Source organism: Eleginops maclovinus, chromosome 16 (assembly GCF_036324505.1).
Source record: "Eleginops maclovinus isolate JMC-PN-2008 ecotype Puerto Natales chromosome 16, JC_Emac_rtc_rv5, whole genome shotgun sequence".
NCBI lineage: Eukaryota > Metazoa > Chordata > Actinopteri > Perciformes > Eleginopidae > Eleginops > Eleginops maclovinus.
In genome coordinates, this window is record NC_086364.1 from 19,391,643 (window position 1) to 19,411,333 (window position 19,691).

At 42.1% G+C, this 19,691-nt stretch overlaps 3 protein-coding genes across 3 annotated transcripts; 1 reads left to right on the forward strand and 2 right to left on the reverse strand.

The window, feature by feature from the left end:
• Window positions 1–606: 606 nt before the first annotated feature.
• Window positions 607–7,603, reverse strand: LOC134878084 (solute carrier family 2, facilitated glucose transporter member 6-like). Its single transcript, XM_063903886.1, is given in 11 exon segments — window positions 607–2,837; window positions 3,934–3,969; window positions 3,972–4,231; window positions 4,312–4,487; window positions 4,790–4,983; window positions 5,060–5,159; window positions 5,318–5,337; window positions 5,340–5,413; window positions 5,709–5,980; window positions 7,118–7,268; window positions 7,406–7,603. Coding segments are annotated over 10 exon segments (1,512 nt in total). The 5' UTR covers window positions 7,172–7,268; window positions 7,406–7,603; the 3' UTR covers window positions 607–2,511.
• A 19-nt stretch (window positions 7,604–7,622) lies between these two features.
• Window positions 7,623–15,256, reverse strand: LOC134878085 (solute carrier family 2, facilitated glucose transporter member 6-like). Its single transcript, XM_063903887.1, has 9 exons — window positions 15,069–15,256; window positions 14,797–14,948; window positions 12,224–12,495; window positions 11,837–11,933; window positions 11,578–11,677; window positions 11,308–11,501; window positions 10,828–11,003; window positions 10,131–10,429; window positions 7,623–9,728 (listed from the first exon to the last, which is right to left on the reverse strand). The coding sequence occupies exons 2-9, from the start codon at window positions 14,848–14,850 to the stop codon at window positions 9,403–9,405; spliced, it is 1,518 nt and encodes a 505-aa protein (XP_063759957.1). The 5' UTR covers window positions 14,851–14,948; window positions 15,069–15,256; the 3' UTR covers window positions 7,623–9,402.
• Window positions 15,257–16,330: 1,074 nt separating this feature from the next.
• On the forward strand, window positions 16,331–19,539 carry LOC134878154 (pentraxin-4). The gene is made up of 4 exons (XM_063904009.1): window positions 16,331–16,443; window positions 16,777–16,955; window positions 17,437–18,365; window positions 18,488–19,539. Exons 1-4 carry the CDS (start codon window positions 16,363–16,365, stop codon window positions 19,150–19,152), a joined length of 1,854 nt encoding a protein of 617 aa, XP_063760079.1. The 5' UTR covers window positions 16,331–16,362; the 3' UTR covers window positions 19,153–19,539.
• Window positions 19,540–19,691: the final 152 nt, after the last annotated feature.

The following is a 19,691-nucleotide window of genomic DNA, read 5'->3' on the forward strand; positions in this document are numbered from 1 at the left end:
ATGCCTTTAGAACAGAATGTATGAACATAACTTTATTCAATGTATGCAATGGATAAACGAAGTAAATCTTAAAAGTAGGAATGATCCATGAATGCCATCTTTGTATGCTTGAGTTGAGTGGAGAAACCATAATGTATTTATGTAAAGCATACCCAACTATGGAGGGCCTCAGAGTATATCTATACTGTTTGTAGTTAATTATTATTCATGATTTATTGATGAAACGTTGATTATTCCAATTCATTCAGTTAAATCTTTCAAACACTAAAGTGAAAATATAGTAGTTCAGCCTCTTGGCTCAGGATCATCATATTCAGTAAGCTATTCAAGTTATTATTTGAAGAAATATGTAATAATGTATAAATATAAACTGTATATCGTTTTTCTATTCATCTATGGGTTGTATCCTTCCTTTCACACAATGACACCACTGTTAGGTAGGAAGTGCTGGCTGGACTCGTTACCTGTTACATATTTGAGCGATTGGTCTCATCACTTTAGTAACGATAGAGATATATCCTGTATTGGCATGCGTTTTCATTTAGAATTTCCTATTCCATTTCCTGCCTATAATAAGTACAAACACGTCAAAGATGGAGAAGTGCGTTGATGAAACATTTGATTTATTGCATGAATGTATAGTCTGTGAACATTCTGTCCAAGTTTGGTTGCATTGTGATCATTATTTACAGAGGTACATGTGAAACACTGCCCCTGTTTTCCAACAACGAACTACATTAGCAGTAATCTTCACAACTATCCATTTCATACATGCGAGAGTTATGAAAACATGTTTTTGAATGTCACAATGGGGTAATACTGTTGGTACTGCAATTCATTGAAAAGGTTATCTTTACTTATGTACTTTTGTATGTGTAGGAACACAATGGTTTTACCAAGTAAACATTCCTGCACTAATGCTGCGCTAAAGCTTTATTCTATTGACTGTCAGTACTGCGGGCGCACAGCTTTAGAGAGGTGCATCTGCAGAGATCAAAGTGTCACACACACACACACACACACACACACACACACACACACACACACACACACACACACACACACACACACACACACACACACACACACACACACACACACACAAAAGTGATCTGTTTCATTTTGAAAAGTCAGCTTTTTGAAAACCAACATGGCTCAGTTCAAAATTTTGTTTCAAAACAAAAAAACTCCTCATCTCTTCCCCGACATGATTTGACATACAGATGATTTGCTACACACACATACACACACACACACACACACACACACACACACACACACACACACACACACACACACACACACACACACACACACACACACACACACACACACACACACCGAAACCGGCATTGTCTCCTCAGTTCTTCTGACAGATTTGCATACGACATGTCAATCAAACAGTGTACAAACTAGACAGATTTGCATACGACTAAATGCTGCATAATACATAATAATGTATTCCGTACATCCATTCAAATTTCTAAATGCACCTTTCAAAACCGTGGCCAGAATAAATAAAAGGACCACCCTGCATGATAATAAATTCTATTAAATTACTACAAGTACTTCAAGTTAGTGTATGGATGCTGTAAAATGTTGAGGGTGTGTATTCACATCACCATGACTACCTTTGAAGATGAATTATTTTCTAGTACCATCATTTTGACCTACTACTCTGAATGAAGGAGTAAAAATAAAGTGTATCAAACAAATAATAATGCCGAGTCCCGCTGCTAAGGAGCTATGAAGATGGGGCAGGTAAAAGATCACGATGGCTGAGTCAGACAGTGAGTGCAGACTGTGGCATGTGACCTGTCCTGCTCTGCCACCGGTGTGCTAGGACCGTCACTTCCTGTCCTCGTTTAAAGGCCCAGAGGAGATAATGACCCAGGATTTATTTCAGACAGCTGGCAACGTGTTTGATCACATGGTTATTAAATGTTTGAGGATATTGTGGTCTTGGGCCTTGCTATTCTCAGGTATTCATATTATGAACCCTCCGTAACCCTCAGGTTTTCTGACACTGGCCTTCAAATCATACCTAGTTAAAGCAAAGACCCATGGTGAGGCGTCTTTACATTTGGGCCTACGATTGTGCAACAGAAAACCAGATTTATCACTTTTAACATAACAAAGTATACAGTGTATTGCGTTCAGGAATTTCCAAATGTATTAGTAGGCTTACTTCATGGCTGGTTACCAAAGAAAACACTAGGCTGTGTTTAAAGGTATTTGTTCGTAATTAATCCTATTGCTATTTTAGTTTGAATGTTGCTATGTTTGTATTTACATCAGTGATCAAATTAACCCGTTTGTGTTCGAGGTGTATGATAACAAGTACATTTACGTGATCATTTATCCATTTAAATGTTGTAATACCACAGTGTAGAAATGCTTACTGTTGCATCCGAAGTTTGATGTTGGCATCAAAATAAACTTTAAGGACATAAATGGCTCATAATGCAGTTTCCCAAAAATGCATATTAAATAACAATTTTGGTTTTATCTCTACGTCTGTTCAGTGGAAGGACTCTGGGTGATGGTGAAAGTGCCTCCTGTCCTGAAATAATTCTCTATTTCTTCCAGCGAGCGCCCTTTAGTCTCTGGGATACACACGGCGGTGAACAGCAGGCAGAACACACACACCACGGTGAAGAACAGGTAGGGCACGAACAGGCTGTGATCCTCCACCAGGTGTACAAAGGCCTGCGTGAGGGCGAAGGCCGTCAACCAGCTGACGGCCACACACAGACCTGAAGCCACGCCCCTGGTGACCAGTGGCAACACCTCCGACATCAGCAGCCATGTGATCGGGCCCCATCCCATGGCGTATCCTAGGAGACAACAATAGGGTGACAAAGATGATGTCATCGTACAACAAAGGGCCAGAAAGCCGTTAGGGCTCGGCCACATCACGCTTTGCTTTGATTGGTTTCTCTTATGCTCTTCCTTTACTGAACTCAAATTATAATGGTTATCTCTTTAGTTCAGATCTTGTACGGTTGAGACCTGTTTATTTTTTGGCCGCCCAAGAAGATCGTTGATGGATCAAACCTCACTATCAAAGAGCCATTTTGCACCCTTTGTCACAAATTCAAGTTTGTCTGGAGCAGCAAAACATATATGACAGCCTATAAAGTTATATATATATCTATAGTTACATACAAAAACCTGTCTTTTTGCTATATACTCCTAGAGAAACATTTTCCTATTAAGAAAGGTGTGCCAACATAATTGAACAATTTGATTCAACAATGCAAAACACAAGGTTTTAATTACACAACAATCTGGGTGTTGACTTGTAACAGAAAGCTGCCCCGGAGGCATAACAGGTCACAACTTGTTGGAACACGACAAAAGGTTATTTACTACAAACAGCACGTGCTTTGTTAAATACTTAATCACACAAAGGCCTTCAGGTTTTTCAAACGTAATGTTTAAATGTTACAAAGGGTTAGGACCAGTCTGCTCTGATTGGTTAGCTGACTGGCTCAGTTGTGATTGGTCAAATGCTTAGAAATGTCCCGCCCCTTAGACTTTCACAATGTGTTGGAGCCTTAGCCAGAAGAAGTGCAAGTGTTACATAGTGATGTCACTATGTTATGGGAGGAAACAAAGGAGTCCAATGGAGGAGTTTCAGGCAGAAAATCCCACTGGAGGGAACTTTGGGATTTAAGCCTTTGCAGACCATTAAGATGCAAACCTATATAACGCACTACAGGAAAGGGGGAAAGCATGATAGGGCCTCTGATTCAAAGTCATGTGTTATGCAGATATTTCTGTCTGGGGATTGACACATTGATTCTGATTCATTCTCTAGGGATCTTAAATAAATGCAAGTTTTAAAACAAATCACCTGATAGATGTTGAGATACTTCAACCCAACAGAGTAAACAAACATTTGCTCAAACCAAAGTTGCTTTCACTCACCAAGAATAAACACTATGGTGCTGATGAGAGGAATGAGGCCAGCAGAGTTTGCTGGCTGGCTTCCAAAGCGTTTCCAATGGCATTATGGGAGATGTAGTCTAAGCTCACAGTGAGGTTAGGAGGGAAGGGGCCTGGAGGGCAGGATGTGGTGTGGGAGATAATGGTGAGAGTCAGACTGGACCCGAACATCAACATGCTCGACGTGTAGAGCAGGGCTTTGCGTCCCGCCTTGTCCATTAAAAAGGCTGCTGTGGCAACAGCCACGAGGCGGACTGCTCCAACAATGGCGGCATCAAACCTGACAAACACCAAACGAGAAGGGTTGAAGATTTGGGCCTATTGCAGATAAATATATATAAATTAAAACATTTTTCCAACCTGGCAGGCAGGGAGACCTTGCTTTTGGAAAAGATGGGCTCCATGTAGACCAGGATGGGTGTGATGCCCGTCAGCTGCTGCAGGAAACGCATCCCCACTGAGATGAGGATTGGCCGGTAGTACACGGGTGTGGCCAGCTGCGACCATGTGACTTCAGGCTGTGTGTTGATGCTTTGCTGCGTTGGGAGAGACACAAAAAAAAGGTGTGTGTTCTGGAATATTTCTCATGAAAACTGCTCACGTCCTGCAATAACAGAGCTGCCATTATTGGAGGATCTCTTCTCCCAGCGTTTTATTAAAGACCTCCGTAACCCCTCAAAACAAACTGATTTAGTCTGCAGACTTCTAGCAGCTGGTATCGCAGTAATGGGACAAAAACACCTGACAGTTTTACCCCACAGGCTGTACGACTCCAGAGCTCTGCGAAGAGTCACTTATTTAGTGTCTCTTGCTCTAATTAACGTGGTTTTCTCAGTACCTTTATGTCACTGAGCTCGACTTGTGTGTCGTAGTGTTTCCCCCTTAGCCACTGGAGGGCCTTCTCTGCCTGCTGCTCCCTCCCGAGCTTGAGGAGCCTCCTGGGGGAGCTGGGCATGAACGCCAGCAGCACAACCATCAGCAGAGCTGGGACTCCCCCCACCACCGCCAACCACCGCCACGGTAACACCAGACCTGCACGTCAAACTCTCAGAATTGAACAGTTCATTTAAAAAACAAACATGTGGTGAGTATTATGGTATGTTCCTACCCAGGGCGTAGAGCGCCAGGGCCCCAGTCACAGAAGTGATCTGAGGGCACGAGCCCATAGCCCCTCTCAGTCTTTTTGGGGAGATCTCTGAGATGTAAACCTGTCACACAAAGTCACATTAACCCAGTTTTAATGCAGGTAGGAGCACTCACATTAAATTGTCAGGACTGGCATATCAAACTCTGATTGAACTTAGGCAACTGGAACAAGAAAAAAGGACAACTTGCATGGCAAGTTTCTGTAACGTTGGTAACCTACAGGTATTGATGCTGCCGTCATCCCCCAGCAACACCCGTGAGGCAACGGCCCAAAAGGAGCATCCAGATGTCAGAAGCTCCTCCCATCAGCAAGTACCTAAATATATACAGAAGATCAAATTCATAGATATAAAGCTCATTTTCAGGTTCATATACTGTATGTGTATTTTGTGCCTCTGCTGTGACGTGTTTACATGCTGTTCAAAAAGGTCTTTATTCTTTATTAGCCCAGTCTGCTCTGATTGGATAGCTGGCTGGCTCTGTTGTGATTGGTCAAATGCTTAGAGATGTCCTGCCACTTAGCCTGTCACATACAGTACATGCTGCTGGAGTGCTAGCCAATAAACTAAAAAGACAAACAGTTTGATGGATGTATTGCAACAGAAACCCACCCAATAGTGGATGGCAGCGCTGACGTCATGATGCTCAGCTTCCGTCCGATCAGGTCATTGAGCAGCATGGCCCCCAGCCCTCCGGCAGCTGCACCCAGGGTGTAGATGGAGCCGAACCAGGCGGCCTGCTCCTTGCCCATCCTGAGCCGAGGGTCCACATCGGGGCTCTGGAGCTGTGGCAGGACCGGTGACGGGTAAACCAGGGAGTAACCGAAGTTGAAGTTCCCCAAGATGGCCGAGAAGACAGCCAGGAAGAGTTTGGAGTTATTGATCTGGGTCAAAGGGATGTGGAAGCAGAAACTCAGAGTATAAACTGCATAGGCACACTCAAAGGGTAGAAAGGGAAGATCAGGATCATTTGAGTTACCCTTCCTTTAAAATCAAAGTACAGCTCAGTGTCAGAAACATACAGTCTGTGTCTAGTGGATTCCCATGATAAATCTCTTACACACAGAAGGGAAGTGTGTTTTTCTCAGAGTTAATCCGCAAAAACGCATCGCAGTATTTTCTGCATGACGACCAAGCTAATATCTGGGAAATTGCAATTTACAACAATTATTACATAACATAACAGGATCTTTATTGCCCTCATCCACGTATTCAGCCTAGCCTCATGAGTCAAGTTTATTATCCGTTTTCACTCAGTTAAGCCAACATAGTGAATTAGTTGTTTTATTAAATGTGTCACTATTCTAGCCTCCTATCTTCTCCATAGACCAGTTTCTGAAACAAGTCAGAGTCATGATTGTAACTTATACCAATCTAATATTCACACATCAGATAGACGTCTAAGAAGTCCAGTTCTTGACCAACTTAGGTAGCTCTTTTACTATGAATTCACATTTTGTAACCAGAACCAAATATTTCCAGCAGTTTAAGATCTCAAAGTAGCGCTCACATGCTGTGGCTTCATATTGTGGCAAAGCACATTTCTTTTGCTCCAGTCTATCTGCAGAATAGGTCTGTGTATTTCCCCTTTGACACACAACAAAACTACACTTAATTTGCAGCAGGTAACTGAGGTCCTTAAAAACTCTTGCTATTCCCATTACTCACTCTAAAACATAGTTCAAATAGCACAAATTATACTTTATATTTCATATTTTTCTGCCTTTTTGAAGCATTGGTTTATAGGTTTAACTTATTGTTACAATGAAAACTTCAATAAGTCATGAAATATTTATAATTCTTAACTTTTAACTTACATCAAACTTATTTACGAGCAAAATTAAGACATGCTTAACAGCAGTAGAGATTTGTCTGGAATATCCTGGACCCTGATTGGGGGTCTCCACAATAATTAAGACTAGTATCCCTTCACATGTGACAGAAAATGTTAAAACTTAAATACATCAATTATAAGGTAGCTATATTGGCTTCAAAATCAAATAAACAGAAATGTTTCCTACCCTGGATTCAGATGATGTTGGTGTTCTGTTCAGCAGTGGAGTGTTTTCAGCCATGTCTTCAGCAGGAGACTGTCACACAGAGGAGCCTCTATCCAACTGAACGTGCCTGATTTGTTTCCTCTGTTTCAGGCTCTGCTCGTTCCTGATATTACTAGAGGATGATATTACTATAAATAGTCAGACAAAGACATATCAAAGTGGAAATCAAGCTTCCAACCAACGTGGTTAAAAAATGAAGTTAAATATGAAGACAATTTTGTCTATAAACAGAAATATTAAGAGACAGACCTGCGTGTTGTCCAGGGTTTCCAGGGTGACTGAATCAGACGGAGGCAAGCTGCATGTGAAGTGATCATAATGAAACTGAATATGAACTCTGTGCCAACACTGGACTTCCACAAGTGAAACTCAACTGGAATACCCATTGCAAAAATTACTGCACTATTGAATTGTTAATGTTATCAAAAGAAATGAACAAAATTGCAAAAATAAAAGTACATTTGTATCTGTTCAGAAAGACTTTATTTAGAATGTAGTCCCATGGCATTTATATTAAGCAAAACTGAATCATCACACATTTGGGGGATAAACACACGGTATGCTCACTTAAAAGTATTGATTATTGTCCAATTCATAAAGAAAAACCACGTTAGTCAGATGTATTACATTAGATTCCATTCCATTCCATTAGACCAGGGGTGTCCAAACTACGGCCCGGGGGCCAAATGCGGCCCATTGTCCATTTTGAATCGGCCCTCAGCTAATTTGAAAAGTATAACGGAATATGGCCCACACATGAAACTTGTGCTTTTACTTATATTGTACTTATTAAATAAACATATACTGTATTACACAGCAGTATTCATGAGTAATAAGCCAACTTTTCAAATAAAATCAGTCAATTAAATTTGAAAACCTTTTTCAAACAAATCTTGGTCGATAAAAAAAGCCCAATAACTTATTTGTAAAACACATGTGAAATGTACCCTTCATGTTTCCCCTTATTATAAGCAATCTGAGGCTTGTGTTTTAAGTAATGAGCTGCCAACACTTGTAACTTAATAAATGAAACCCTATGTAAACCTTTGATTTCTGATACCTGCATTTGATTGATTATGATAACTTATCAATTAACTTACGAACAATATACCTCACCTCTACTGAGTGGCCCAGCCCTTCTCATGTGGCCCTCGGTGGAAAAAGTTTGGACACCCCTGCATTAGACAAACATTATTGATCCCAAATTGAGAAAAGCTTTGTATCAGCAGCATGTTAATTGCAAAAATAAACACACACAGTAATAACATACAAATCAAGGATATACCTACAGAGTATCCAGAGAAAAGTACAAATACACAATATAGTGTACATTAGAATATGCTGTACACACATGAACCTTTTTAAGCCCAGTGCAGAGTAATTGAAGCCAAAGTGTTGCAACGCGGTCATGTGTAGAAAGCAGAAGGGAGGAATAAACATGAGTCCTGGATTGTGTTACTCAATGAGAAAGCAGAAGAAGAAGAAAGGAGCCAGATCCCCCTGCATTGAGTCAGGGGGGAAGAGGAAAGTACTGACTTCTTCTCCATCAGCCCACACATCATGAGGTTTACTGTTGTATTCGCAGTTCACATACAAATTCCACAAACACACACACGTTAATAAAAAAATACACCTTTTCTACATAAGCTGATTTTATATCAAACAATCAAAGGTACAGACAAACTTTAACCAACGTTTAACGGCCCAGAGGAGATAATGAAGCGGGATGTTTTTCAGACAGCTGGCAACACAGGTGAAATTTTATCCATGTAAACGTTGCAATACCACAGTGTAGAAATGCTTATACCCTTGCATCCAAGGTTTAATAAAAAGGTTGCTGTCAAAATAAACTTTAAGCACAAAAAGGGCTCATAATGCAGAATAGCCTGTTTCCAAAAAATGCATATCAAATTATAATTTTGGTTAAATGTGTAATGTTGCTGCTAAACGTGTAGATCATTTATATTTCCCACGCTGTTCAAAGATGTATGATCATAATCATCATTATTAATTGATTTATATTTTGTATTAGGTCATTATCTGACTTTGTAAAATAACTAAAGCTGTCAAATTAATGTTTTGGATGAAAAAGTAAAAAATGTGCTTTTTAAAAGTATAAAGTAGAGGTAATAATTCACATAAATTATACTGAAGTACTACATTTCCTTACACTCCACCACTGAGTATATATTCATTTAAAATCACTCTACATTAGCCTACATATATATATATATATATTTTTATCTCTACGTCTGTTCAGTGGAAAGACTCCGGGTGATGGTGAAAGTCCTTCCTGTCCTGAAATAATTCTCTATTTCTTCCAGCGAGCGCCCTTTAGTCTCTGGGATACACACGGCGGTGAACAGCAGGCAGAACACAGACACCACGGTGAAGAACAGGTAGGGCACGAACAGGCTGTGATCCTCCACCAGGTGTACAAAGGCCTGCGTGAGGGCGAAGGCCGTCAACCAGCTGACGGCCACACACAGACCTGAAGCCACGCCCCTGGTGACCAGCGGCAACACCTCCGACATCAGCAGCCATGTGATCGGGCCCCATCCCATGGCGTATCCTAGGAGACAACAATAGGGTGACAAAGATGATGTCATCGTACAACAAAGGGCCAGAAAGCCGTTAGGGCTCGGTCACATCACGCTTTGCTTTGATTGGTTTCTCTTATCCTAAGCTAAGCGTGTGAGAGAAAACTCCCTCTGGAGGGAGCCACAAAAACCTCTACAACACACTACAGGAAAGGGGGAAAGCATGATAGGGCCTCTGTTACAAAGTCATGTGTTATGCAGATATTTCTGTCCACAAGATAAAAAATCTGAGGATTGACACATTGATTCTGATTCATTCTCTAGGGATATTAAATAAATGCAAGTTTTAAAACAAATCATCTGATAGATGTTGAGATACTTCAACCCAACAGAGTAAACAAACATTTGCTCAAACCAAAGTTGCTTTCACTCACCAACAATAAACACTATGGTGCTGATGAGAGGAATGAGGCCAGCAGAAGTTTGCTGGCTGGCTTCCAAAGCGTTTCCAATGGCATTATGGGAGATGTAGTCTAAGCTCACAGTGAGGTTAGGAGGGAAGGGGCCTGGAGGGCAGGGTGTGGTGTGGGAGATAATGGTGAGAGTCAGACTGGACCCGAACATCAACATGCTCGACGTGTACAGCAGGGCTTTGCGTCCCGCCTTGTCCACTAAAAAGGCTGCTGTGGCAACAGCCACGAGGCGGAACGCTCCAACAATGACGGCATCAAACCTGACAAACACCAAACGAGAAGGGTTGAAGATTTGTGATTAACAATAATTATGTTAATTGAAGTTTGAATCTTTTTTGTAGTTTAGTATTGACTTTACCTTGGCCGATTATACATTTGTAGCCAATGTGATAACTGTTTTTCTGTTTGTTCGTATCTTCATGGTTAAATGCAATTAGGGTTGGAGTTGGATACACCCCGGGTCCAAATAGCATCTTTCTATTTCTTTCTGTAGTGTTATGTCATTTATATTTATGATTAGGGCTGGCCCAAACATAGTACATTTTATAAAAGCAATGAAAACAGCAACACTTCCAAGGGTCCTGACAATCAGATATTAATATTGTAATCAATAGGCCTACTGCAGATAAATATATAGAGAATAAAAAAAATGTCCAACCTGGCAGGCAGGGAGACCTTGCTTTTGGAAAAGATGGGCTCCAGGTAGACCAGGATGGCTGTGATGCCCGTCATCTGCATCAGGAAACGCATCCCCACTGAGATGAGTATTGGCCGGTAGTACACGGGTGTGGCCAGCTGCGACCATGTGACTTCAGGCTGTGTGTTGATGCTGCGCTACGTTGAGAAAGACACACAAAAAAAAGGTGTGTGTTCTGGAATATTTCTCATGAAAACTGCTCACGTCCTGCAATAACAGAGCTGCCATTATTGCAGGATTTCTTCTCCCAGTGTTGTATTAAAGACCTCCGTAACCCCTCAAAACAAACTGATTTAGTCTGCAGACTTCTAGCAACTGGTATCGCAGTAATGGGACAAAAACACCTGACAGTTTTACCCCACAGGCTGTAAGACTCCAGAGCTCTGCGAAGAGTCACTTATTTAGTGTCTCTTGCTCTAATTAACGTGGTTTTCTCAGTACCTTTATGTCACTGATCTCGACTTGTGTGTCGTAGTGTTTCCCCCTTAGCCACTGGAGGGCCTTCTCCGCTTGCTGCTCCCTCCCCAGCTTGATGAGCCTCCTTGGGGATCTGGGCATGAACGCCAGCAACACAACCATCAGCAGAGCCGGGACTCCCCCCATCACCGCCAACCACCGCCACGGTAACACCAGACCTGCACGTCAAACTCTCAGAATTGAACAGTTCATTTAAAAAACAAACATGTTGTGAGTATTATGGTATGTTCCTACCCAGGGCGTAGAGCACCAGGGCCCCAGTCACAGCAGTGATCTGAGGGCACGAGCCCATAGCCCCTCTCAGTCTTTTATGGGAGATCTCTGAGATGTAAACCTGTCACACAAAGTCACATTAACCCAGTTTTAATGCAGGTAGGAGCACTCACATTAAAATTGTCAGGACTGGCATATCAAACTCTGATTGAACTCAGGCAACTGGAACAAGAAAAAAGGACAACTTGCATGGCAAGTTTCTGTAACGATGGTAACCTACAGGTATTGATGCTGCCGTCATCCCCCCGGCAACACCCGTGAGGCAACGGCCCAAAAGGAGCATCCAGATGTCAGAAGCTCCTCCCATCAGCAAGTACCTAAATATATACAGAAGATCAAATTCATAGATATAAAGCTCATTTTCAGGTTCATATACTGTATGTGTATTTTGTGCCTCTGCTGTGACGTGTTTACATGCTGTTCAAAAAGGTCTTTATTCTTTATTAGCCCAGTCTGCTCTGATTGGATAGCTGGCTGGCTCTGTTGTGATTGGTCAAATGCTTAGAGATGTCCTGCCACTTAGCCTGTCACATACATGCTGCTGGAGTGCTAGCAAATAAACTAAAAAGACAAACAGTTTGATGGATGTATTGCAACAGAAACCCACCCAATAGTGGACGGCAGCGCTGTTGTCATGATGCTCAGCTTCCGTCCGATCAGGTCATTGAGCAGCATGGCCCCCAGCCCTCCGGCAGCTGCACCCAGGGAGTAGATGGAGGCGAACCAGGCGGCCTGCTCCTTGCCCATCCTGAGCCGAGGGTCCACATCGGGGCCCTGGAGCTGTGGCAGGACCGGTGACGAGTAAACCAGGGAGTAACCATAGTTGAAGTTCCCCAAGATGGCCGAGAAGACAGCCAGGAAGAGTTTGGAGTTATTGATCTGGGACAAAGGGATGTGGAAGCAGAAACTCAGAGTATAAACTGCATAGGCACACTCAAAGGGTAGAAAGGGAAGTTCAGGATCATTTACCCTTCCTTTAAAATCAAAGTACAGTTTAGTGTCAGAAACATACAGTCTGTGTCTAGTGGATTCCCATGATCAGTGTTGGGTGTAACGCGTTACAAAGTAACAGTTACAGTAATGTATTACTTTTTGCTGTAACGCAGTAATTTAACGCATGACTTATGAAACGTGTGTAATATATTACCCGTTACAATTTTCAGTAACGCAGTTACAACACATTTTACCCCGAAATGACGTGGTGTTTTGTTTTTAGGAATTCACAAACATCGCGAGACATTCCGACACTAGAAACACTAGCAGAATAGTAACTCAGTAAGCCTGTTGTCAAGATCCTTGGTTTGTGTTTGTAGTTTCCTGTTTTATTTTTGAAGTGTTTTCCTCTGTTGTGCCATGTGTAGTTTTACTTCCTGTCTTTGGTTTTCCTTATGTCTGATTGTTTCATTGTTGTCACCTGTTGCCCTGGTGTTTCTGCATCCCCTTCCCAGCAGTGGCTTGCGTTGTGATTAGTGTCTTTGTATTTAGTCCTGCTTTCCCTTGTGATCTTAGTCAGTTCGTTGTCGTCCTTCATGTTTCAAGTCAAGTGTTTTTCATGTCCTAGATTTCCCGAACTTTGTATTTTGTTCAACAGCTTTTATAATAAAAGCTCACTTTTGGTTTGAATTGGTAGCTATTCCACCTCCTTGTGCTGCTCTTGAGTCCTAATTTTCCCCCAACCCTGACACCTATCTACTATTGGTTAGGATGGCTGCAGTGTCCACAGTATTGAGCCGGACTGGGCGATGTGGGGCAATCTCCGGGCTGCCCCTCTCTCACTGCGAAAATGAACGTGTGCTGTGAAAACTACACTGCGCATGCTCAGAGTAGTTTTCTATTCAATGTGTGCGTAAAAAAAAACAAAGAAACGGGGCAAAGCGCTCGCAGCCCCACTAAAACCTCATCACAGAAGTCAGGGCTGATTGGCTGCAAGTGTGTGCGCAGCGAAAAGTGTGTTGTTATGGAGAGGAGACGAGAGAGCTTATCACCAGCGGATATAATTTGACCAACTACTGAAGCTTTGGTGAGAGAAAGTATAGTTTATGTTGATTGTCTGTGTTTAGCCTTTAGGGTATCGATCTGCTGCATCGATTGATATTGTAATCATGGTGACGAGTGCCGGTGTTTTCCTACAGTCGGATGTCTTCATGCTGAGGCATCACGGGTGTTGTTATTGTTAAGTGTTGCTTTGTGATAGCGCTCTTTACTCCATGTATTAAGGTACAAGAGGCCTATATAAATATCTAAGTTCTAAGTTCATGCCCCAACAGTTTTGTACATATAAAAACGCCACGGACACAAACGGAGCATGTGTTTTATTTCTAGCTATTTTCCCAATTTTCAGCATGTACTGCCAGATAGATGGATAGCTTTCATTAATGAGCTGGAATAAACTACATCTTAGCATTTAAAGTCATACTTTTGCGGTTAATTTGGTGAAAGTAACTCAAAGTAAAGGTAGTGTACAGTAGTGTACAGTCATTACAGTTCAGAGACAGTAATAATGTAATGTAACTTATTACTTTAAAAAGAGCGTAATAAGTTATATATGTACTGTATTACATTTTGGAAGTAACTTGTGCAGCACACAGAAGGTAAGTGTGTTTGTTTCACAGTTAACCCACAAAAACTGCACCGCAGTATTGTCTGCAAGCTGACCTCTGGGAAATTGCAATTTACAACAATTATTACATAACGTTTGACGAGGATCTTTATTGCCCTCATCCACGCATTCAGCCGGATCATTGTGATGAAGTTGGTGTGAAATTTGCATCATGACTGAAGTTTATTATCCTTTTTCACTCAGTTAAGCCAACGTATTGATTTGGTTGTTTTATTAAATGTGCATCAAGAATGCGTTATGTGTGTAAGTCACTATAGCCTCCTATCTTCTCCATCCATCGAGTGTTAGAGTCATGATTGTGGCTTATACCAATCTAACAGTCACACATCAGATAGACGTCTTAAGAAGTCCATTTCTTGACCATCTTAGGTTGCTCTTTTACTATGAATTCACATTTTGTAACAGATTTGTGTGGAATATCCTGGACCCTGATCGGGCGTCTCCACAATAATTAAGACTAGTATCCCTTCACATGTGACAGAAAATGTTAAAACTTAAATACATCAATTATAAGGTAGCTATATTGGCTTCAAAATCAAATAAACAGAAATGTTTCCTACCCTGGATTCAGATGATGTTGGTGTTCTGTTCAGCAGTGGAGTGTTTTCAGCCATGTCTTCAGCAGGAGACTGTCACACAGAGGAGCCTCTATCCAACTGAACGTGTCTGATTTGTTTCCTCTATTTCAGGCTCTGCTCGTTTCCTGACATTACTACAAATAGTCAGACAAAACATATGAAAGTCGAACTCAAGCTTCCAACAAATGTGGTTAAAAAATGAAATAAAGCAAGTTAAATACTAAGACAATTTGGTTTAAAAGCAGAAATATTACCTGCGTGTTGTCCACTTTCCCAGAATGACTGAATCAGACGGAGGCAAGCTACATTCAAGTGGCTGTATGAAAATGAAACTTAAATCTGTCAAAACCATATAAAATATACTGCACGTTAGAATTCGCTGTACACACGTGAACCTTTTTGAAGCCCAGTGTAGATTAAATGATTCCAAAGTGTTGTAACGCGGCCATGAATAGAAAGCAGAAGGGGTGATAAACATAATTCCTGGATTGTGTTACTCAATGAAAAAGCAGAAGAAGAAGAAGAAGAAAGGAGCCATGGAGATTCTTCTCCATCAGCCCACGAATCTTGAGATTTACTGTTGTATTCGCACTTCAGACACAAGTACACAAACATACACACACTAATAAAAAAATAGACCTTTTCTACATAAGCTGATTTTCTTATCTATCTATCAATCAATCAATCAATCGTACAGACAGGCTTTAACCCTCCGGTTGTGTGATGGGTTTTTTTGTCAGAAAAAGGGGTTCTTTAATTGTATTGACCCGAAAATAAAATTGTATTCAAATTCTTAGCATTTGTGGTCTTCCCAGGTCAATTCTGAATTAATTTCGGACTTAAACTTTGACATTTAGAAGTCTTTGATTAGCATTTACTTTTTTTTCCCTCTGTTCTTAACTATAGTCAAAAATATTTAACCTTTTCTCCTTGTTTTAAACTAAAAAAATGAGGGTTTAATTTATGTAAAATAAGTTCTTTTGACCACATATTCCAACAAGAAATATAGAACTTGTAATATTGAGTAAAAAAAAAAGTTACTATAAAAGGCATTGGGTGAAATGTATATGATTTATGGACGACCGGGTCACCGAAAGTTGATGGGAATACAATAGTATGAGGGGCCCCTAGGGACTAACACTTTATCAATTCAAGATTCAGTAAACAAACTTCCAGTTGGTGGACTGATTTAAGAAGTTTATTTTCTTTGTGTTCATCCAAGAGTGAGATAGAGGCCGAGAGAGAAGCAGAGTACCTGTTAAATCCATCTGCATTTCCTCCGAGGTCCCTGAAGATGTTATGGAAAATGGAAAAGTGTGTTCCTGTCCAGTTTGTGGGTGTGCTTTTGTGTATTGTACATCTGTGTGCATGTGTGTGTATGCAGTGTTTATCAAGACCAGCCCTGTTCAGCTATGTCTTTCTCTCTCTAGTAACATTTGGTTCTTCACCGTCAGACATCCAGACCCAGGATTCCTGCTGCATCTATCCCAGCTACGTTGCACCATGGGCAGCCTCAGGCCCGGACACTGGTCCCTGATCCTGGTCCTCATGATCCTTCTGCAGATCCAGCCCATTACGGTGCAGGGAGCTGATCCTGTGTCGCAGAAACTACGACGACTCAATGAACAGGTCAGTTTTAATCAGACAGTGCGGGAAAACTCAAGTTATTTAAATCTCTGTTTAAATGTACTTTTTAACGTGTAAAATAGGAAGAATATTAAGGCATAAAACACAGTTGACTCTTTGTAGGTCAAGTATGTCAGTGACTGTTTAGAAAGTGAATGTACTGAAATACTAAAAAACGTTTGCAATATTCATGATTTTTCAAAGGAAGAAGTCATCAAAGGAATGCATTGGGTGTTTTTTGGTCCTTTGGGATGTATTTAAGTATTTTCCTGACCGTCAAATGAGTCACCAAACAGCTGCAGAAGGATTTGTGAAAACACATTTCCACTCTGTTAGTTCCGGCAGTTCCAGGCGCTGACCCAGGCCCGTTTGGACATGTTGGCCCAGAACCAATTCAGAAACTCATCGGGGGGGCTGGAGAGCCGAGTAAAAGCACTGAGCGAAAACTGGCAACGCTTGTCTGAGGACCTGGATCAACTCAAGCGGAGCACAACGCAGGAGATAGAGGGTCTCAGGTCAGAGCTGGGAACACTAACTAAGGAAGGGTCTACTGAAGATATATCTGTGGCAAAATCTAAAACCAATTCCTGTTTTTTTTTTGTTAAGAAAGGATTTGTGGGAAGTTGAGAAATGATTGGAAAAGTGGACAGAAGGCTGGGAAAATGACAGAAAGGAAATCTTCTTGATAATAAAGGCTGATAAAACAATAAGGTTTGGTCAAGTCAGAATTGTCAGTCTTGAGTCAGGGGGTCTAACGTGTTGGCATCTGTTCTATATTGTGGGGCATAGAGAAGTAATGATAAACAGAACAGCCTTTACAGCAGAGTAGTTTCTCCCAATGGACAAAAAATAGATTTCATTTTTCATTTTTGAAAATCAAAACAGTTGACAGCTTAAATATATTTTTTAATTTGTATGTGAAGATGTTAAATTTGGACAAGGTTTGATTGTACCAGATATAATAATACAGAATAATCATGTTGCTATTCATCCCAGGGAGTGGAGTAGGAAGCTTGAGAGGAAGAGTAAACGTATGGAAGGTCGTCTCGCTTTCATGGAGAGGAGCCTGAGGGAGAACCGCCGCCATGCCCAGAAACAGAAGTCCGATCCTGGTCAGGATATCCCCAACCTCACCCTGGAGCTCCAGAGCCAAGATGAAAGGCTGGGTGCCCTTCAGACCCAGCGGGACGAGCTGATCGTTGGGCTGAAAGGGCTGCAGGAATCCCTGAAAATCCAGGCACTGCGTTTAACCCGCCTGGAGGGTCAGGTCTTGCAGAAGAGCGATGGTGGAGCGCTGTGGAGGGTGGAAGAGTCATTCAACTCCAACATCACATCTCAGGAACACTATGAACCACGCAGGAGATCAAAGACACATAGAGAGGTAACTAGATTGAGACTGGACTCCGAACCAATAGTAGAAGGTCCATTTCTATACCAAACAATACCAATTAAGCGAAAACATTCAAAGGAGTCAAGACCTCGGCCAGAATCTCATCTGCATTCCTTGCCCCAACCAGAACCTTACGGTCCCCAATCCCAAATCCAGGTGCCGGCCCAGACAAAGCATTACCCGATCCGGCAGGAGCAGATCCACCCAGTGCCTTATCGTCATATCCAGGTACGACAAAGATACCAGCCTAGGTTATATCGTCAGAGACACCCCCAGTTACACAACCACACTCGCCCCTATTGGATCCAGCCCCTGCCCCATTCTCCAACTTATCCTGAAACTAGCAAAGTCAGGCAGAGTACGACAAGTCTGTGGACTCCACCGCCTCAAGGTTCAGATGATATCCCTCAGCCCAAATCTGAGACTCATAAGGAAACTGACACAAAGGAAGAGTCTTCAGTGATCCACAACTTCCTCCAGCTTCCTGTAAGGCACAAGATACCTACCAGACCAGTTCCTAAAAAGGATGCAACCAGTAAGTACTTCTTGGTTTGTCGTACTGTGTATGTATTAGGGAACTCATTTCCATAGCCTCCAAATGTTACTTACCAATGAGATATTTTCGATTGCTGTTAGCACTATATCCTGTCTCTGCAGTCTGTAACGTGGACTCCCTGCTGTTCTTCCCCTCGGCGTCGGCAGAGAACTTCGTCACTTTCTTCCGGACTCTTCCCAACCTTCCTGAGCTGTCTCTGTGTTTGTGGCTCCGTGTGGAGGCCTCACATGTCGGCACACTGCTCTCTTACGCCACAGACGACAACGACAATCAGTTAGTTCTGTATGGACGCAACTCCTCTGCCTCTTCTGCATCCATCTCTGCTTCTTCCTCACCCACCCTGGACTTTGTCATTGGAGACCCAGTCTATCGCCGTCTCCCTGCGTCGTCGCTCCTGGACACTCGCTGGCACCACTTTTGCGTCGTCTGGTCCTCCATCCAGGGTCGTTTCTGGCACTACATTGACCGGCGCCTCACCTCCTCAGGCTCCCACTTCAGAAAGGGCTGGGAGATTCCCGGGGGAGGATCGGTGGTGCTGGGGCAGGAGCAGGACGTTGTTGGAGGAGGGTTTGACCCTGCAGAGGGTTTTGCTGGTCAGGTAGCTGGGTTCAGGATGTGGAACCGGGTGCTTAGTGCTTCAGAGGTGGACGGGGTGGCAGAAGGAAGAGGTTTGCCCAGAGGGGTGGTTCTTGGCATGGAGGACATTAAGGAGGTGCATGGGGCGGTGCAGCAGGTGGCATGTGAATGTTTAGAGCACTGTGTGTGATAAATTTACATCTTTGAAACTTTGACATGTATGTAAATTCTGTCCTTACAGTAGAAAAGGCATGTTTCAGCTTCTCCAAGAGGCCTCAGGTCAAGAGATGCAAACACCGTTAAGATCACAAGGACTAAGCTCTGAACCTGGGGTGCCTTCTGCTGCACCCTCCCTCTCTATCCACATCAGACAATCAAACACCCTACCATCATTCCAACAAGCTCTCAAGACCCACCTCTTCAGATTTTCCTTTCTGTGTTAAACCCCTTCCCCCACATCAATACTCCCCCAGTATATAATGCTTTCTGTTTTGTAAATTAACCTAAATTACTTCATTTCAAGTTTGTTTGTTGTTTAACTTGTACTTGTTTAAAGCAACATAGTATCATAAAAACCAAGGAGAGTGTGGGAGTCTAGTTTGTTTGTATTCAAAATTAAAAGGTACAGTCAAAAGTGTGAATCTAATCCAGTGACACATTTTTTGTAAAAAAAACAAAACAACTACATTTCCCAGCATCCAGTGCGCCGAACGCGGATATGTTTGGCCC

Excerpts from the sequence above, each read along its gene's own strand:
- LOC134878085 (XM_063903887.1), bottom strand. The coding sequence starts at position 14,850 with ATGGCTGAAAACACTCCACTGCTGAACAGAACACCAACATCATCTGAA. Across the intron at positions 12,496-14,796 it reads CAACATCATCTGAATCCAGG|ATCAATAACTCCAAACTCTT; the intron begins GTAGGAAACATT and ends CCTTTGTCCCAG. Across the intron at positions 11,934-12,223 it reads GCGCTGCCGTCCACTATTGG|GTACTTGCTGATGGGAGGAG; the intron begins GTGGGTTTCTGT and ends GTATATATTTAG.
- LOC134878154 (XM_063904009.1), top strand. The coding sequence starts at position 16,363 with ATGATCCTTCTGCAGATCCAGCCCATTACGGTGCAGGGAGCTGATCCT. Across the intron at positions 16,956-17,436 it reads CAGGAGATAGAGGGTCTCAG|GGAGTGGAGTAGGAAGCTTG; the intron begins GTCAGAGCTGGG and ends TATTCATCCCAG. Across the intron at positions 18,366-18,487 it reads TCCTAAAAAGGATGCAACCA|TCTGTAACGTGGACTCCCTG; the intron begins GTAAGTACTTCT and ends CTGTCTCTGCAG.